This window comes from Nomia melanderi, chromosome 10 (genome assembly GCF_051020985.1).
Source record: "Nomia melanderi isolate GNS246 chromosome 10, iyNomMela1, whole genome shotgun sequence".
Taxonomy (NCBI): Eukaryota; Metazoa; Arthropoda; class Insecta; order Hymenoptera; family Halictidae; genus Nomia; species Nomia melanderi.
The window spans coordinates 12,103,922-12,121,889 of NC_135008.1; the positions used below are offsets into that span (position 1 = coordinate 12,103,922).

Here is a 17,968-nt window from a genome sequence, read left to right on the forward strand (position 1 = left end):
AGAGTCACCTCCCAGGCGCAAAAGATTAAAAAGATTTAAAATAATAGGATCTACAAAGAAATCACTGAGAGTCACCTCTCGGGTGCAAAGGGTTAAATAGAGTTATTATAAGTATCAATGAAGAAACCGAGAAACGCGAAAAGTACCACAGAAGTATCGTCACTATACGACGGATACCGTATATTCCAGTTTCCTCATTGGCGAGCGAGCGTATCGGTTTATTGGTCTATTACTGACGGGTATTAATTAATGAAAGCCATACGTGACAACGCAGGGAGGACGACGCGTATCCGCCGGCCGATATCCTGGAACAGGGGCTGCAAGCCGGCCAGTGGTACCCCAACAGTCAATAATACCAGCATTCTATACCGCGGCGCGACCTCGGCTCGTTGCTAAAATCGATACACGCGACGATGTATCAGTTTGCACCTCGGACGTCGTCGCCACATCGCTGGCAAATAATAAGCACTTCCGTTCGTTCGATAAAACGCGCGTGGAATCACGTTTATACCTGTTCTAAGCGGAATTGGCTACTGAACACTTAACCCTTTACGGACGAAGATTCTTTAACCAGTTAACTTTGGAATTTAATTGAAAAAATAATGTATATACTCATCAAACGCAAGGTAAATGTATCTATAATATATTCTAACAAAAAACTAAAGCAAAACGAAGAAGAATTACACATTTATCTGAAAAAATAAATAATTGATCCTTGAAGGGATTAGTATTATTTCGATTTTAAGGTGACGCGTACACTCGTTGAACGCAGTTAATTAGTTAAAGTATACAAAACCTACTGCTTATTCTGCCGAATTACACATCGAATGCTTAACCCTTTAAAGTACCAAGGAGCAATATATCGCTGCTTCATGCACTTGCGAGAAGTCTCATTTTGATTTTATTAGTAATAAAGGAAGTCTAACATGTTTTTAGTATTGTGTAGACATTTGATGAACTTTAGATCAAAATTGAGCGAAATATAAGTTTTTGTTCATAATCATGTTTATTCAAAATTGTCTGGCATTTCTCGAATGTGTATAAAAATTTCCAATGGCATTTAAAGGATTAGATAATCGAAAATAAGGAAACTATGTGCTGATTTCTTGGTGTTTGAGTAGTTAAGTCATTTGTTTGCAAGTTAGTATTCCAAGTATGAAAGTTTTACGTCGGCAATATGTGGGCATTCGTCTGCAAAGCGTTAAGAAGAATTTAAGAATAGGCTTACAAACATTCATTGTACAGTTTATTGTACTGTTCCTAAAGAAATCGATGTTCGTTTATTTCAATTTTAAAGGATTAGGACTTTAACAATATATTATTGGCATTCATATCCGTGTGATTACGTCAATCAGAATCGATATGAACATTCACAAAATAATATGTATAAAATTCAATACGCATCAGATTGATACTATCCGAAAAACTTGTGTTGCGTCAGCTTTTTGTACAGTTTTATTTGAGATTGATTGTATGATGAATGGTATATAATGTTAATAGAGGAGGTATAAGTAATACTACACATATATGAAAAATTAAATGAAAATATAGAACAATGTTTTCTCATGTGATACTTTGTTTCTGAAATAATTATCTTTAAAAGTTTGCTGAACATACCTATGTGGTAAAGAACAGGCATCCCTTTGTGCTTCCTTAAAGAAATTAAAGTGCAGGAATTGAATGAATAATTTTGTTGAATCAATAACAGTGAAATTTATTCTCTTAAAAAAACATCTGTTTTTATCGATTCATATAACAATATTAACACTAAAACTACCGAGCAGTTAAATAGACTTTTTCAAATTTCTCTATAGAAACTCTAAGAGTGCATTTATCGAGACTTCAATTGACTTACAATTCAGTTTACGTATTGCTAAATCAATAATTGCTTTAATAATTTCCCAGAGAAACCTCTGTCATCGTTTTAGTAATTACAAAAAAAAAGACATCAGGAATAGGTCATTTTGACCCGTCCGGTACTGTTACTGTTAAACCTCCAATATCCACATATTTTATAACCGATTAAAATTCAAACATTATAATTTTTATTTAAAAACAAAATTGCAATTGATTACACTTAGGCATTTCTCCGAAGCAACAATACATTGAAATAATTCACGATTCTAATATGTGTATCACTCGGAATATTCTACACGTAAAATTGATACCGACCCGCTTATACATTCATAAAATTCCCTCGTGGCGAGGAATACACGGCAAACCTGGAGAGCGGTGTGAAACGAATGAAACAAACAGGATTGGACAGACGAGGCCCGTAATTCACGGATTATGCGCGTTAAACGCTCACCGGAGCGGTACGCGTTGATTACGTATTATCGCGGCCAAGCATATCAATTAATCCGCAGGAGAATTTCGACGGGCTGGCCGGACAGTGGAGTGTCGCGTAATAAATCAGACTTAAAAGGGACAGCGGCCGGCGGCGGTATCGGCTAGTAGAAAGGCTTACGTTTAATCAGACGGGCGGAGACGCCGCGGCAGCGTTCGCAGTTCCCCGGTGGAAATGCGCTCAACCTACCATGACGCGGAAAACCGGCGAATTAGAAATTCTGTGAAGCCGGTGAAACTCAAAGCGCTCGTTTGCCCCGATCAATGAATTAATTAATTAATCGCGGCGATCCGTTTGCGGCGATGTCAACGTGGAACGATCGCGAGATCGCGCCGGTTAAGAATTTCACGTTTGCTTCGATTTAATCGGCGATTATTATTTAACGACAGTTTACTTGACATTTCGCAATGAATGTATGACGTTAACCTTAAATGTTAGTTCAACTATTAACATCTAATACTAATGACAAACGTTGATTCAATAATAAACGTTTACCGTTACCGTTGAATATTAATTGAATAATTTATATCTAACGTTATATCGATAGTATTGTTGTTGTGCATGTATTAATTTTCAAACGATTAATTTAGAAATGTTTATATTTGGTAGTTGTATAGAAAAGTCATAGTGAATCATTATTTTCTAGGAATTAGTTTCGATTTGCAAAGTACAAGTGTTTATCAATGAAATTTTTAATTTCAGAATACTATAAAATTGTTACTAAATTATATGTTCCTAGTTTTTTAATAATATGTTTACTGTATGGATGAATCGAGTACTATAATGTTCTATATATATATTGCATGTTAAGTAAAAAAAGAGCTATGTAGCTGTTAAGCCAATGTTTGTCGAGCTAAACTCGCGGGGAAAAGTGAGGAGGGAGTTAATCGTAATAATGCGTAGTGGCAATATTAATTGCACAGCTGGTTCTCGTTTGTTGGAACACCACAATGTTTATGCACTGTATTAAATGAGAGAGTTTATAGAGATTAACGCATTGCATGCAACCGATTACGTCCTACGTTCGACCGATAGAACAAATTTTTCTAGATCGACGATACGGGCGCAGTAGCGGCGGCCTTCGTATGGTCAGACGCGTGCAATTCGTATTCTCCTTCTACCGCCGCGTCGGACGAAAGTAAACGCGGCTCTCACTGATTTTTAATGGGCCGCTAATGTACTTACGCAAACGCTTGGTTTTATACTTCAATTTCACTTGTTTCGCAGCTAACTCGCTCGAACAGAATGCTCGTTTCGAAAGAAAGACACGCTAGACGTATGAAATATAAAATTTGATCAATATATAATGTGTGAATTTGATTTTGTTTATTATAACAAGTTATCGATTTATCGTTTATGCTCGTTTGAAAAGAAAGACGTTAAAAGGACAAGGTATAAAATTCGATCAATGCATAATATATGTGAATTAGATTTTATTTATTACAACAAGTTATCGATTTCTCGTTTTTCCTTATGTTTTGTTATAGCAAAGCGATCTGACATTTTACTGATCATTAATTTGTACCGTTTAAAACACATAATTTTATAGAAGCCAATAGATTTTGTCATCAAATTGATATATTTTCTGGAAATTTAAATAACATTAAAAGATCATTAAAAAAACTACTTACTGGGTGCAATTTCAAATTTCAAATTTCAAATTTCAAATTTCAAATTTAATTCTTTATTTATTATCTTATTACGTATTAAATTATAGAATTCTTGATTTGTAAACTCCTTGCAATTAATTTATATCTCTTCCTTTTCTGTATTAAAGGCATCCGCCCGTCACATAAATACATAAATAATTTGTTCAAACTTATATATTTCTTAAGGAAATAGTTGGACAAGACGTAATTAACAGGAAAATTGATTTATTCGTTTGTGCCTGAAATTAGAATTCATATGATATTTAGGACAGTTTATTATCCTATTTGTCATGCAGAATTGGTGATCAATTAGTTTGATGGATTATTTTAGCGCTACCAACGACTTTATTGTGTATTTCTTGCTGCATGCAACACTGTAAATTGTTCTGGATACATGATGAATGAACAATCGCTAGGAGATACGATCAATCACGTGTAACGAGTTAACAAGCTCCTCTCTGCGAACAGGTTAATACATAGTTCACTTTGCACTGTGAAATTGTTATCTGAAGTAAATCAAAATTAGATTTGAAGAGAAAATTGTTGTTGCAAATTATTGAAATAAAAATAAATGAATCCGATTAAAATATTACGTTATGAAATATAATCGTGCAAGTATTTCGTAAGGAAAAGTTTGTAAATCTTCTTTATTTTGCAATTATTTATGCAGAAAATGTAAAATACATATTGGGTGTGTATATTTCATGAGAACATGGCGAAGAATATTTTTTGAACTTTTCAGAAGTCTACTGATGAATCAGCTAAATGAATTCTTTATAATAAAGGGCAATAGATTTCCTGGTTTTAACCATTTAAACACTTAATTGCTTGTAAGTCATAACTTACTGCATAACTATTATTATTTATTGATAAAACCACTTTATCGTTAATGATTAAGTAGAAAAAGACAGAAATTTGATGCTTATTCTATATCCACGTTTACTCTAAAAGTTAAAGATTGATAATAGACAAGTAACATTTCATTTATGTGAATATCATTTAAATAAATAAAAAATAGACTTGCTGAATTTGGTTTCGAAAATTTTCATCGCAAGTCTGACTCGATATTACAGGGGAAGCGGTTAAAGTGTCGTGAATTCCGACATACACGGGCTCGAAAGGTTTTAAAGGACCGTATTAAACTTTACTAATTTGTTGAAATTTAAGATTATAATTTCTTTCTTCTAAATAAACGAAAAGCTTTTGTTAGGAAAAATTGAATGGAAGCATAAGTAATGGTTCACTTGAAGTTCGTATATAATGTTGTACAGCGAGAGAATTTGTGCATTAAGAGGTTAATCCCTTGCCCTACAATGTCGTGTAAAACTGGTAGTGAGATTTTAAATAGGATTTAACAACCATAAATTTTACTTAATTCTTTCAAATCCGAATTGAATATTATTTTTCTGTTGTTAATTGTAATGCTTCTGAGTAAACGTAGATATAGAATAAGTGTAGAATTTTCCTCTTTTTCTAATAAATTATGAACAATAAAATATATTTGTTGAACTCAATTGGTAAAGGAATGATAGGGCAAGGGGTTAAAAGAAAAGGAAACCAGAACGGCCTGCATAAAGGACTGGTTGTGTCTGGCAAAGTCGAATGATGAATTTGTTCACCAACCCAGCGCTGAATGTTCATTTTTCCCAATTTGTTTGTCGAGCATGTTTAACAGGAATATACGCGTGCTCGAATTCCGCTTCGAAAATTCACCTGCGCGTTCGCCCCGGGCCTTTCAACTATGCAAAGCTTGCATTTTGACTGCGATGCTACGACGGAAGTGCTTGCCTATGCATTCTTCAACGCGGTAGACTGTGGGAAAGGTACAACATATATTGAAAGGGACGCAGCACCGACGTGAATTTTTAATGCACGAAGTGTCCGCAAATTCATGGAATAACTATTGTAATTAAAATTCGATTTTAGTTGCAGAAACGGATAACCAAAGAAAATCAGAAAACAATCGTCACTGTTTATCTCGTAATCATTTATCCAAGTTATTTTATAAATTATTTAACAGAAACGTGAAAACGTACATGTGCGGGCAGCTCTATGATCCTCTTTAATATTTATATATCCCTGATTTTTTATAATAATCGTTATGGATTTTATAGAGAAGCAGATAAATAAATGAATAGAAATAAATGAAAGTTAATATAAACAAGTTCGTACTATCATATTAATGAAAGTCAACATTAATATAAATATAATATTAATTAATACTACTCTTCATAAAATTGTTCTACGTTAAATCAAAGTATCCTATAAATTTAGTTTCAACGAAGTCCTATTATATGCTTAAAATTCAATTTCACAATGCATTGGACAACTATAGTCCACAAACAAAAACCTAAGATAAGTAGCAGAAGCGTCGATATTAACATCAGGTTTACAGACATTTATTGTATGATTCATTTTACAGCTCTTACAAAAATTGATGTCCATCCGGTTGTATCTTGGAAATTAGAGGTTTAAAAACAAGTAATCAGGGAATATAACACAATTATATCAGTCAAAGTCGACGTAAACATTTAACAAATAGTGTCAATCTGTCGAGACGTAATTAACATTTCGTTTCTTAACCAGTTGACTGTGGAATTTAGTTTCAAAAATCTCTCATCGTGCAAACTCATTTTCAAACTCACAAAATTCTATTTTATTTGCATGTCGAAGGGTTAACAAATCGATATCGTTCTACAAGTTACGATAGCAAGATTATAGCAAAGATACATTTTAGATAATGTATTTCTATTTATAAACCCACAAAAGTATTTGTCTTTGGTGGTTTCAGTTGTTTGCAATCGAGTCGTCCAACAATGGTTGCTTTAGGAAAAAGGGTTCCGAAGCTAGCGAGATAACTGCACCATTTTGTAACCTTCTGGCTTAGAAAAAATATAAATATAAGGTAGGAGGTTACAGCTATACACCCGGAAAATGTCAAAAGTTTCCACTGAATATTAACAAAACAATTCCTAAAGTCTACCCGTATTTAACCTGTTAACTGTAGAATTTAATTTCAGAAATTTGTGATAATGCTCGCAATAAAATTAAGTAATAAAGTACATACTCGTTGAACGCATTGCAAACGTATCTATAATATATTCTAACGAAATACTAAAGTAAAACGAAGAAGAATTGCCTGTGTATCTGAAAAAATAACTAGTTCATCGCTGAAAGGATTAGTATCGCTTCAAGCTTTAACATGACGTGTATACTCAAACGCAGGTAACTTCTTAATGATCTTTCGTTAATGTTAAAGTGCCACTACGTTGTCGCAATCCTACATACATGAAAACGGCGATCGCAAAATCTTCCGCGCGTTATAGGAATTCGCGTCGCGGGAACTCGCGTTATATGCGGGTTTACTGTAATTCACCGGATTCTTTCGCTGGTTACCGATCCCCGGCTCAATTTCTCTGGTAAACAAAAACAAGATCGTTTGCTTTCACGACTTGCGAACCCGCGGAACAAACGGGACGCGGGAGACACGGGGAACAAGGGACGCGCATACATTTCCCGGCTGGGAAATTAATTTTACCATATTGGAAAGAAGCGAGCTCTCGCGTGTTGATGCAGCCGCGAGAGAGCGCACCCGCTGACTCTAGTCCAGGTATACAGTATACACGGTTGTGTCGGTGGGAGCGCGAGAATGTACCAATTCACCGTTAACTCTGGCCTTAGGGCTTCCGTGTTTCAATCTCAGCCGTGGAGCACCGGCGGATGTGCATCTTGCAGCGGGATTAAGCCGCGTGCACATCGCAGCACCCCTTGCCTCGAGTGAATTTTGCTTTATCGATGGAAGAAAACCGATGGAAAGTTGAGTGGCTCGGAATAATAATGGTGCAATTTGCTATTTCTGAGCTGCCGAGAGAAAGAAGCTGTCGTGAAACGTTGTTGAATTAATTGGACGCTAATTTTACTAGTTATTGATACTGTTTGTTATTATTAATTATTCGTATTTGGAATTGTAGTATTTGCAGTTATTGGCACTAGATTTACGGAACCCGTTAGTTTGATGGACATCGAAATTTTTAAACATCGTTTAGTGACTGTTTGAGCTGATTTTGATTTGTGCGATTATGCGAGTATGCCTTGTAATACTGTGAACTACTAAACTTTTACACTAAATGTGAAATAAACGTCCGTATTTTTAGTATTGATGTCAATATAGTTACTGATGAATCGTCATTGTAATATTTATAATTAATAATGTTAATGAAACTATTATTGAATCGTAATTGTAATATTTGCAATTACTAACGTCAATGCAATTATTATTGTATAGTAATTTTAACATTTTCAATTAATAATGTTAATGCAATTATTGATGAATCGTAATTGTCCGACAATAATCCAAAAGACGTGCACGCTTCGCACGAAAGCAAATAGGAAAGTCTTTGAGCGATTTTGCAGACTGAAGCTCGGATTTCGAAAAATATATAATTGATAACTGAATGCTCGACTTGTTTAGCGTGCTGTTTAAACTCCAGTCAGCTGAGCGCTCGGTCTCATGTATGCACGCGCACACTCAACGAGCAGAGGGCGATGCCCTAAGCCCGAGTATTTCCTTGAGCATCCTGCATAGCAAAATTATGAAATTCGATATTCAATGTCAGATTTGATATTATGTAATTAAACATGAAACATTGAAATAAACTATTTTCACCTCTTGATTCGTGCATTATTTCTATTTAGTACAGTGAAAAATATCAATCAATTTTTCATTAGAAGAGTATAAATAATATGTAGAGAAGAATTTGTAGTGTGCAAAGGGTTAAATGTGTTGGTAACTGTTACTAAATCACTTTTGTATTATCACTTTAAACAAGGAAAATTATTTCTGTTTAGTATAGTGAAAAATTTAATCAAAGTTTCATTAGAAAATTATGAATATAGACTACGAAGAACTTGTAGTGAGCAGAGTAAAATATATGCCGATCATTGTCACTAATTCACTTACACGCTATCACTGTGAATCAGGAAAAGTACGCGTCGCAGATCGATCGACTATCTATACAGATGATGGCAATAAATCGTCTCGAAGAGGCGAATTTATGGTCGACGGGATGCGACGCCTACGAACATTCGTATTTTACTGAACCTAAGACGTAGTTCTACTGATTTTTACCGTTCTGGTCATAACTGGGACTAGATAAGAGCGGTAAAAATTATTTTTAAAAAAATTGACCTCATGAAACTTGTCCAAGACGATTAGATTTGTATTAGATTCTGATATCCTTGCTGATAACTGGTCTTAAAAAATGTCTGAACCTTTTGCAAGTATCATGGCAGTTCCTTTTCTTTTTCAATCTTATTTTAGAGATCGTAAGGTCTTCATGCTAACACAGTTACGACTTGCTTCGCCACATATAATGACGGTACTTCGAGTGTAATAAAATAAATTGCTGACATTTATGCGAGTTTATATTTTGATGAAGTTTTTATTTTAACGTACTTTCTAAACTGGCTGAGCTACAAAGTAATAAAAGAGACTGTAGGATAATTAACGTAGCGTGTTAAATACGATAAATTATTACATGGAATTAGCCGAGTATAACTCAAGGCTTACAATTAAACAAATATTGTATTGTTAACATGGAAAGTATTAATAAATATATCGTATTTTTCATTTATTCGCTACGGAAAGCTCTCCTTAAATATAATTAGTATAAATTAAACCATGAAACATAATTAAAATTCAATTTTGTATGAAATTTAAAAATGCTTTAAAAAACAGTCATTTAAAATTTGTCTTTAGAAAATATTTCATCTATGATTAGTGAACTGTTGAGCTTTAATGAAGCTTTATTATTCGTATATAATTATTGTGTTCGAACCCACTGAAATATTCAGTGGAAAAACAGAATCTCTATTTGATAGTAACAATGTAAATGAATATATAAATTGTGAATTTGCATGAACATTTTCAGTTTACTTATCACGTCGATAGTTTATGGACGTTTCGCGATCACTGATTAATTTCACCTTAGTTAAAGGAGTATCCAATTTGAACTCGATCTTTCTTTACTTAAGTACTTTGCAATATTGTGTTAACGTAATCGAAAATCAATAAATCTTTATCACGCTGTTACGGGCTGAAAAGGAATTCGAGGAATGCACCAATTTTCCAGTTATGCGCCTTCAATAGAATATTGCCCTATCATTATTGAAAAACTGAATGAAAGTGCCCCGTGACAAAAGCCATCATTTTCCTGCGACACGAATCGCGTAACGTAGAATAGAATCTGCAAGTAGGGAAGTCAGGCAAATATAGAAGATCGAGCGGAAATACGAAGAAGGGAAAATCAATTCACTGGAATGTACGACATTCTATTGAGGCAACCAGTGTTGGGCAAAAGTTCTTCGAAATACCGAACAAAGGGTGACGAATAAATTCAATTTATTATCCACGAATAATGAATGTATTAACCCTTTGCAGTCGAATGCCGTTACAATAAGGACTTCAAGTTTAGATATTAAAACTCGAATGCTGCAAATGAATTTAATTGTTCAAATATCAAAAGTTCGATATCTGGTTATTTTTCTAGCGTTAAAAATTTTCATACATAACTCAGCCTTTTTGTGGACAAGTTTTCAAAAGTTTAAAAAATTTCGTCCGCAAAGGGTTGATTGTTCGTTATTTGCAATTAGCAAACAAACTGAATTTTTTTCGTTAGTCCTTTCTTCAGCAATAAATTCAATGTAACTGTTACTTAGGAATAACGAATAATTAATATATAATAATTAATAACAGTAACGAACAACTTGAATAATAAATAACCGAATAATAATTAATTATCTATAATTTATCGTCATTCAAATAAAGTTTCATTCGAATAATGCTCAACATTGGAAGAAACAGTGGTAGATGCGTGAATAAGTCGAAAGTAGAGGAGACCGGTGATGCACAGGTCCTATGGAAGAGAAAAATTGTTTTTATAACAACTGCGCAACTTTCTCGGGTGGAAGCGATGCGTTGAAGTCGATCTTGTTAGAGGAGCAGTTCGAGATAGAGAGAAGTTTACGATATGTAATTATGTTTCTCAGTGTAGAAAGTTCCGTCCGAGTGTCTTTCTTTCTCGCGCCGCGTGGCGTACCATGTATCCACTCACGATTTCATGGCTAAGTTTGTATAATCAGTTTTCCAACTTCATGATTGCAACGTTACTGCGATATTAAACAAGTTACATAAAGATAAGGATCGTAAATTAATGCTAATAAATATGAAACTGCCGACGTCTCTTTTTAGATTGAGGATTCTGACGATTGTATTGGATAGACTTTTTTCATAGTTCGAATATTGAAAGCTACTTAATTCGCCCAATAAAAAGTGACAGTTTCGAAATTAATTTCATTAATTGCCGGGATATCAAAGTTCCGATTGTGTAAGCCTACCATTCGAGGATTATGATGTAGGGAGTATTTTTACGTGTTGTGCACGTATATTTATTATTAATTTCTAATTCATCTCTGATTTATATGTGATCCTTTGCTTACTGATTTCTAAACGTATGCATCTACATGGTGTTCTTGTATAAAATTTGTAGACAACGCTGTAAGAATTGGTTTCATAGCTGGAACGAAGAAAATCCTTAAATTTTCTTCATATATAAAGTAATATACACAATCACATTAACTAATACCCAATAAATTGCAGATATTCGAGCATTCATATCATAAGAAAATATACAACATGTGAAAAGATAAATATTTTAATAAAACTATCGTTGAGGATCGTTTAATCGTTTCTCTATTCTTTTTTTAAGTTTCTGGTAAAACGAAAGTAAGCGATTACATTTTATACTCACTTTGCAACCCTCGCAGCTGGTCACGCCGTAATGATAACCGCTCGCTTTGTCACCGCAAACTCTACAGGCCACGAAACTCTTCGCGGGCGTCGAACTGTTCGAATCTGCGGCCGCGTAGTGTTGTTCTGGAAAACAAAACAAACAGCTGCGTTATGCAACGCGATCGTCATTCGCAGAGCTAAGGTACGCTGTTGCGCTAAAATCACCTTCTTCAGCCTCGCTGAATCAAGAAGTGCGTAAAGGAACTTCGAACAATGAGGTCTTAAAATAACACATGTCTTCGGCTTCCGTTCGCAGTTAGAACGCGATTATTTCTGCGAGATAACATTTTCTTGATGTTTACTTCTTTTCATAGGTAACATTAATGCGTTAACATTGGAATAAAAGCAATATTGAATTTAATTGCATTTTATATTTCATTCTGCATCTTGCATTTGTATTTGGTAAAAGTAATGACAATCCAATTAATATCGAATTACAAAATAATGGAACATTTAAATGCGAAGGCTTTAAATTGGAGTAATTAAATACCATAGGAAGCAATGGAATGCACATTTTTGATTAACGTTTAGTTTGACTGTGTTCAATTAAAAGTTTCACTGACAACCCGAACTTTTTAAACACTGATTTATTCCTCCCATTACTTAGTAGTATGTCTATAGTAATATGGTTTTATACGTTGCAAACGTTTCGATGGGAGAAAGTTCTGTGATAATGAGTGATTCGAAGTTCCAGCACTTTCAATTAACTTGATTATGGCCTTCGTTACTTATCTATGTGTGATTAAGGAAATCGGAGTCCGCTGGTTTATAGTTTGAGTTAAGAGATGAAATGATAAGAACTACAAAAAGATTATTTCTTCAAAATGAAGAAAGTATTTTGCGTTTTATTTTGGAAACTAAATTCCTTGCAAAAAGATCAATCATCCTGCCAAACAAACCAAAGAACCACGAACAAATCGACAAGCGATCATTTCTGCCTTGCCTCTCCATCACTAATCATGCTCATCCGTCCCAAGCGTTCTCCAAAAGAAAAAGGCGCGCTAATCCAAACGGAGAATGAACGAGAAAGACGGAGAAGCCACGATTCTCCATAAACAGTCGCCTTTACGTCCCGTCACCACGCGATTCCACACCGCGATCCAAATGGAGCAGATGAGATCACGGTTCAACGAAGCCTTCCTTCCTTCTAACAACCAAAAAACCTGGCATTGCGTGCGTGTAGGTAACGGCACCGCGGATGGAAACGGTCACGCGTGGACGGACGAGGAAGAAGAGGAAAAAGCTGATTAGGAAAAAGCGGCGAGGGAACGTACCTAAATAGAGGGGAGGAGGATCGGCTCGTCGGAGATTATGGAAGAGGAGGGAGGAGGATCAGGAGAAGGAGAAGAACGGTCTCGAGAACCTGGAGGATTGGATGGCTAGAGAAGGAAGAAGAGAAACGGCAGCGAGGAAATGTATCTGAATAGAGAAAAGGCTAGATCTCTTAGAGGATAAGTTAGAAAGTCTTAAACAGGAGAAAGGATGATCAAGAGAAGGAGGAGGACAGCTTGGAGAACCTGGAAACGACAAAGAAACGTATATAAATAGAAGGTAAAGAGGATAGGCAAGCCAGAAAGTCGTAAAAAGGAGAAAGGATGATCAAGAGAAAGAGAAAACGATTTGAAGAACGTGGAATATTGAATAGCCAGAAAATGAAGAAGAAAAGGAACCGCAGATAGGAAATTTATGTAAATAGAGGATAAGAGGATAGGCAAACTAGTGAGTCTTAAAGAGTAGAAAGGATGATCAAGAGAAGGAAAGAACGGTCTGAAGTACTTGGAATATTGGATAGCTAGAAAATGACGAAGAAAAGGAACGGCAGCTAGGAAATTTATCTAAATAGAGGATGGGGAATAGATAAGTTAGTGAGTCTTAAAGAGTATAAAGGATAATCAAGAGAAGGAGAAAACGGTCTGAAGGACCTGGAGGATTGGCTAGCTAGAAAAGGAAGAAGAAAAAGGAGAGGAGGAGGGAGAAGAAGAAAAGTAGTTCCCCGAGCAAGAGCTGTAAGGAACACGTTCGGCCATGGGTTCTTTCATTCGTCCGGCGCAACCCGTTGCATCCATAATGCAACGACGGACGTAGAACATGGGAGAGGACGCAGGGAGACCGAAGTCGAGGAAGGGAAAAGGCTGGAACAGCCTCGGCGCGGCGCACGGTGGTTCGTGTAACGGAAAGCCCGCGTCACCGTTACAGAAGCCACAGGAGTCGGGGAAAGAAGAAGAAGAAGCAGGAGGAAGACGATCGTCGCGCGGTGTGCTACAGCAGCTCATGATCGCCGCGCGGCCTGGAAGGAACGGGGGAGATGGAAAAGAAAAAGGAAGAGGAGAGAAACGGGCGAAATGGGGCCGGCCGCGAAGGGAGTGCTGAGAGAACCGTATAGGAGCAGCGTCTGTAACATTATGCATACAGGGTGTTTCGTTTCTGAAAATAAGCTAGGAATGTTTTATGAATAGAAGATCGTAAATGCTGTATTAGGTTATATGGAACATACAAAGTTTGGAAATGACTGGCTTCATTGTTGGATCGATTGGTTATGCTTACTGAAGTGTCTTGTTCTTAAGGATAAACAACTGACATGAATAGTAAACTGTCGTTTTATGAGATAAAAACTCTTTATTGCAACTTTTTAATAAAACGTTCGGGTGAAGTATTTTTTTTTGGGGTGGAATAAAAGTGAAACATACTGTGTATCGTTTGATTCTCGTGAAACTCTTAACAGGAGACGCTACGCGCAAATAGAAATCGAGACGCACGAAATATTGGTCTCGAGCTGGGGAACGATAGATGAATGATAATTCTTTCTGTGATGTCTTTCTGCGAATTTTTTCTCGTGAAAGACTGTTGCTTGTAGATAAACGCGGGATGGTGAAATGATAAATGGAGTGTGGATCTTTATAGTCATTTACGTTTTTCAAGGGATATTTGAAAGAATCTGTAATTAAATGAAGTTCCATTTAGTTCTAAATAATAGGATGGAACAGTATTTGATTGTACTGAATTTTGTAGGGCAAAAAACCAAAAAGGAAAGAATCACCCAAAATTTTCCTCACAATGTCAAAAGATACGCATGCGATGAATACAAAAATACAATTTATACACAATGTTATCAATACATAATTAATTCCCAACGAAACATTGTATTAGAGATTCTCAACATTAATTAAAAAACAGTACGAAACCGAGTAAAGCATTTTAGAATATTTCCCGCGATCACTTTCAAACCTCTCTTCGAAACTTCAAAGTAAAATATATTCAACCCTCCTTTATCTATGACACGATAAATATTGCTCTCAGTCTTATCCCCTCATCGTTAGAATAAAACAGATTGATCGAAGATAAAAAAAAGCGAAGGAAAAAGGGGAAGGATTAGGTGAGAGGAAAAAAGACGACCAAGAGGGAATAGGCGGCGAAGAGTGGCTGATTACGGCGCGGCGTCTGGGAACGGACCCCGATTCACCGACTATATGGCCGCCGACGTGATTTTACGACACCCCCCTCCGGTAACGTGCTCGAGATCGAACGGTATATTCCTCGCGCGCTGATGACATTGACGAACTCGTCCACGAGACGGGTCTGCAACCCCGTTACTTCTTCTTCTTCTCCTTCTTCCTCCTGCAACCAGCTCCTCTCCCTTTCCCAGGCAAACTGTATCACCGGAAATGCACCCGCACGATAAGAATTGCGACGTAAGTGGCTGCTGGTTTTTCACTGGTTCGTGCACCACATTTTCTACGATAGTCCGCGATTTTTCTTTTGTCTTTCTTCTCATACTTTCCATTGGAAAAAAACAGTGGTAGATTATGCAGACACGGAGATACACGAAGCATTCGTTGGGTTTTAGATACTTATATTGATTTTTTGGAGTTTCTGATGTTGTTTTGGTTCATCTTTGAAATTCAGAATTATATATATATATGGGAAGTGTAGGTGAATTTTTATTTTGAAAGAATTTTGATCTGGGTTTCTTAAGGACTGAAGAGTTTCATTGATTATGTGAATGATATTTTACCGAGTTTCAATTTTTTTTTGTAATATGTAATGTATTGAGTGAACTATTACAAAGTGTACATCATTTTAATCGTGTTTGTCAGTTTAAGTAAATTGCTTGTCTGTATTTATGGTTCATTTCTCGAGTGAATATATTCACTTTATTTAAAGAACAACACCATATTTATACACTTGAATCCTTAAATACTTTTCTAAATCTCGAGTGAAAACTTTGAAGCGCGTAAATCGAGGCAGATTATCAAAGAAAAGCAATCTTAAAGAGACGTTCAAGACACTTCCCGGGTGCAATATAAAACAAGATTACCTCAAAGAGGCTCTCAAGAAACTTCTCGTAAAGAAACGACGAAGCGAACGTTAAAGAGAAACCGCTAGAATTATTTCATAAAATTAGTAGTCGTTACAGAAATTACTCCGAGAGGCGTGTATTAAGAAGCGTCCTGTATATTTTATCATCGCGTCCGTTCCCGAAAACCAACGGATGTTGCCATCTCTCCGAGGAGAACGTTCAACGAAACAGCCTGAATAATTACAGGTTCAACCATAAACGATTCAACAATGCGTGAGGCGCACGTTCGCACGCCGATACATTGTAATTTATCGCGTTCCAGGACGGTCTGTAATTTCAAGGGACGAAGGCGGAAGCGCGTCGCGTCGCGGTGCGGCATAATGGCGTCTGCGCCGCGCCGAACTTTTTCGACGATTCTTTGTGTCCATGGGAATTCATTAAGACTCCGCAATATTAAACCTTTGCACTCAATTTATTTTCAATGATGTTAAAAATGAATTAAAGCAATTTACAGCGGTATAAATTTTAATTTTTATAATTTTTTAGTGTGGTACTTTTAAAAACAATTTGCAATGTTCTATAACAGATTTATATTTTCATCTCCAGCATGACATACGAGTACAAAGGGTTAATCTATTAACTGTGGAATTTAATTTCAAAAATCTCTGATAATGCTCGCAATGAAATCAAATAATGACGTGTATTCTCGTCAAACACAGAGTAGGTGCATCTATAATATATTCCAACGAAGAAGAGCTAAAGGAAAATGAAGAAGAATTACATGTTATCTGAAAAATAAATACTTTTGCGTTTTGTACAATATTACTTGTCCTTTCGTAAAGAAGGCAAATGGTATTGAAATTGGTTATTAATGGTTTGATACAATAGTTCTTGAGTTACACTATTATTTAGTTACTTGTGTTATTAAATATTTTTATTCGACATCAGTTTATTTTGTATAATTGTCTTTAAGCATTTTGGAAATTCCGGTTCATCGGTGACCACTGTGGCGGTCAACGTTTTAACTCTCTAAACTCGAGCAGAACCATTTAAAATTCGTCATTACAAACTATACAAGGTTGTCACTAAATATATTATAACATTTATATCTATAATCGACAAAAACACAGTAACATACATCTATAACTCTTCTTTTCATGCGCGTATCATTTATACGTTAATATGCTGTTTCTATTAAAATTGCTTCGAGTTGATGGTAATATCAATGAGAAAAAGCTTTGAATGCAAAGTGTTAAACATGTCCGACAATCTCGTTACACTCACGAGTGAATGTTTAATATTTAATCCCGATGGAAGTTCAATATTTAATTCATATTCAGGAAGAGAACATTTAGATTTGTCAAATTTAGTTTTGAAACTATTCTATTACCAATCCTGAACCTTTGAAGTAAACGTATGCATAGAGTATCAAATTCTTTTCATTTTATAATAAATTATTAACGGCAGAGTAGCTTTATTAAGCGCAGTTGTGGAAGAAATCATAGAACAAGGAGTTGTCGACGTCTTAAACGGTCATGCGGAAATAAATTTCGCCCTCGAGCGACGAGATCGTTCATGTGTTTTAATGTCTTGTTGAAACGATGTCTTTTGATCGCCGTGGTTAGGATGTTGCTTTCACGTATCAGTTTTCTCTTTGTTAAATGCTAATTGAGGAATCTGAGTCGAGGGTGAGACGAATGAGAGGGGTCACGTTTGGGAAGGCAGGGAATTAGTTCTTAGACTGGGGGTAATCACGCAAATACGGAATTTGAATTTGGACGTAGGTATTTGCAGAGGCTGAAAATATGAAGAGGTTTTAGCAGAAA

General features: G+C 35.7%; 1 protein-coding gene across 8 annotated transcripts in view; it reads right to left on the bottom strand.

Moving 5' to 3' along the window:
• Eip78C (Ecdysone-induced protein 78C) overlaps positions 1–17,968 on the bottom strand; it is a 182,576-nt gene that overhangs the window by 27,194 nt on the left and 137,414 nt on the right. For all 8 annotated transcript variants that reach the window (XM_031980842.2, XM_031980841.2, XM_076371191.1 and 5 more), the window contains one exon: positions 11,805–11,929. In XM_031980842.2, coding sequence (XP_031836702.1) covers positions 11,805–11,929 — 125 coding nt within the window. The remainder of the gene's footprint in view (positions 1–11,804; positions 11,930–17,968) is intronic.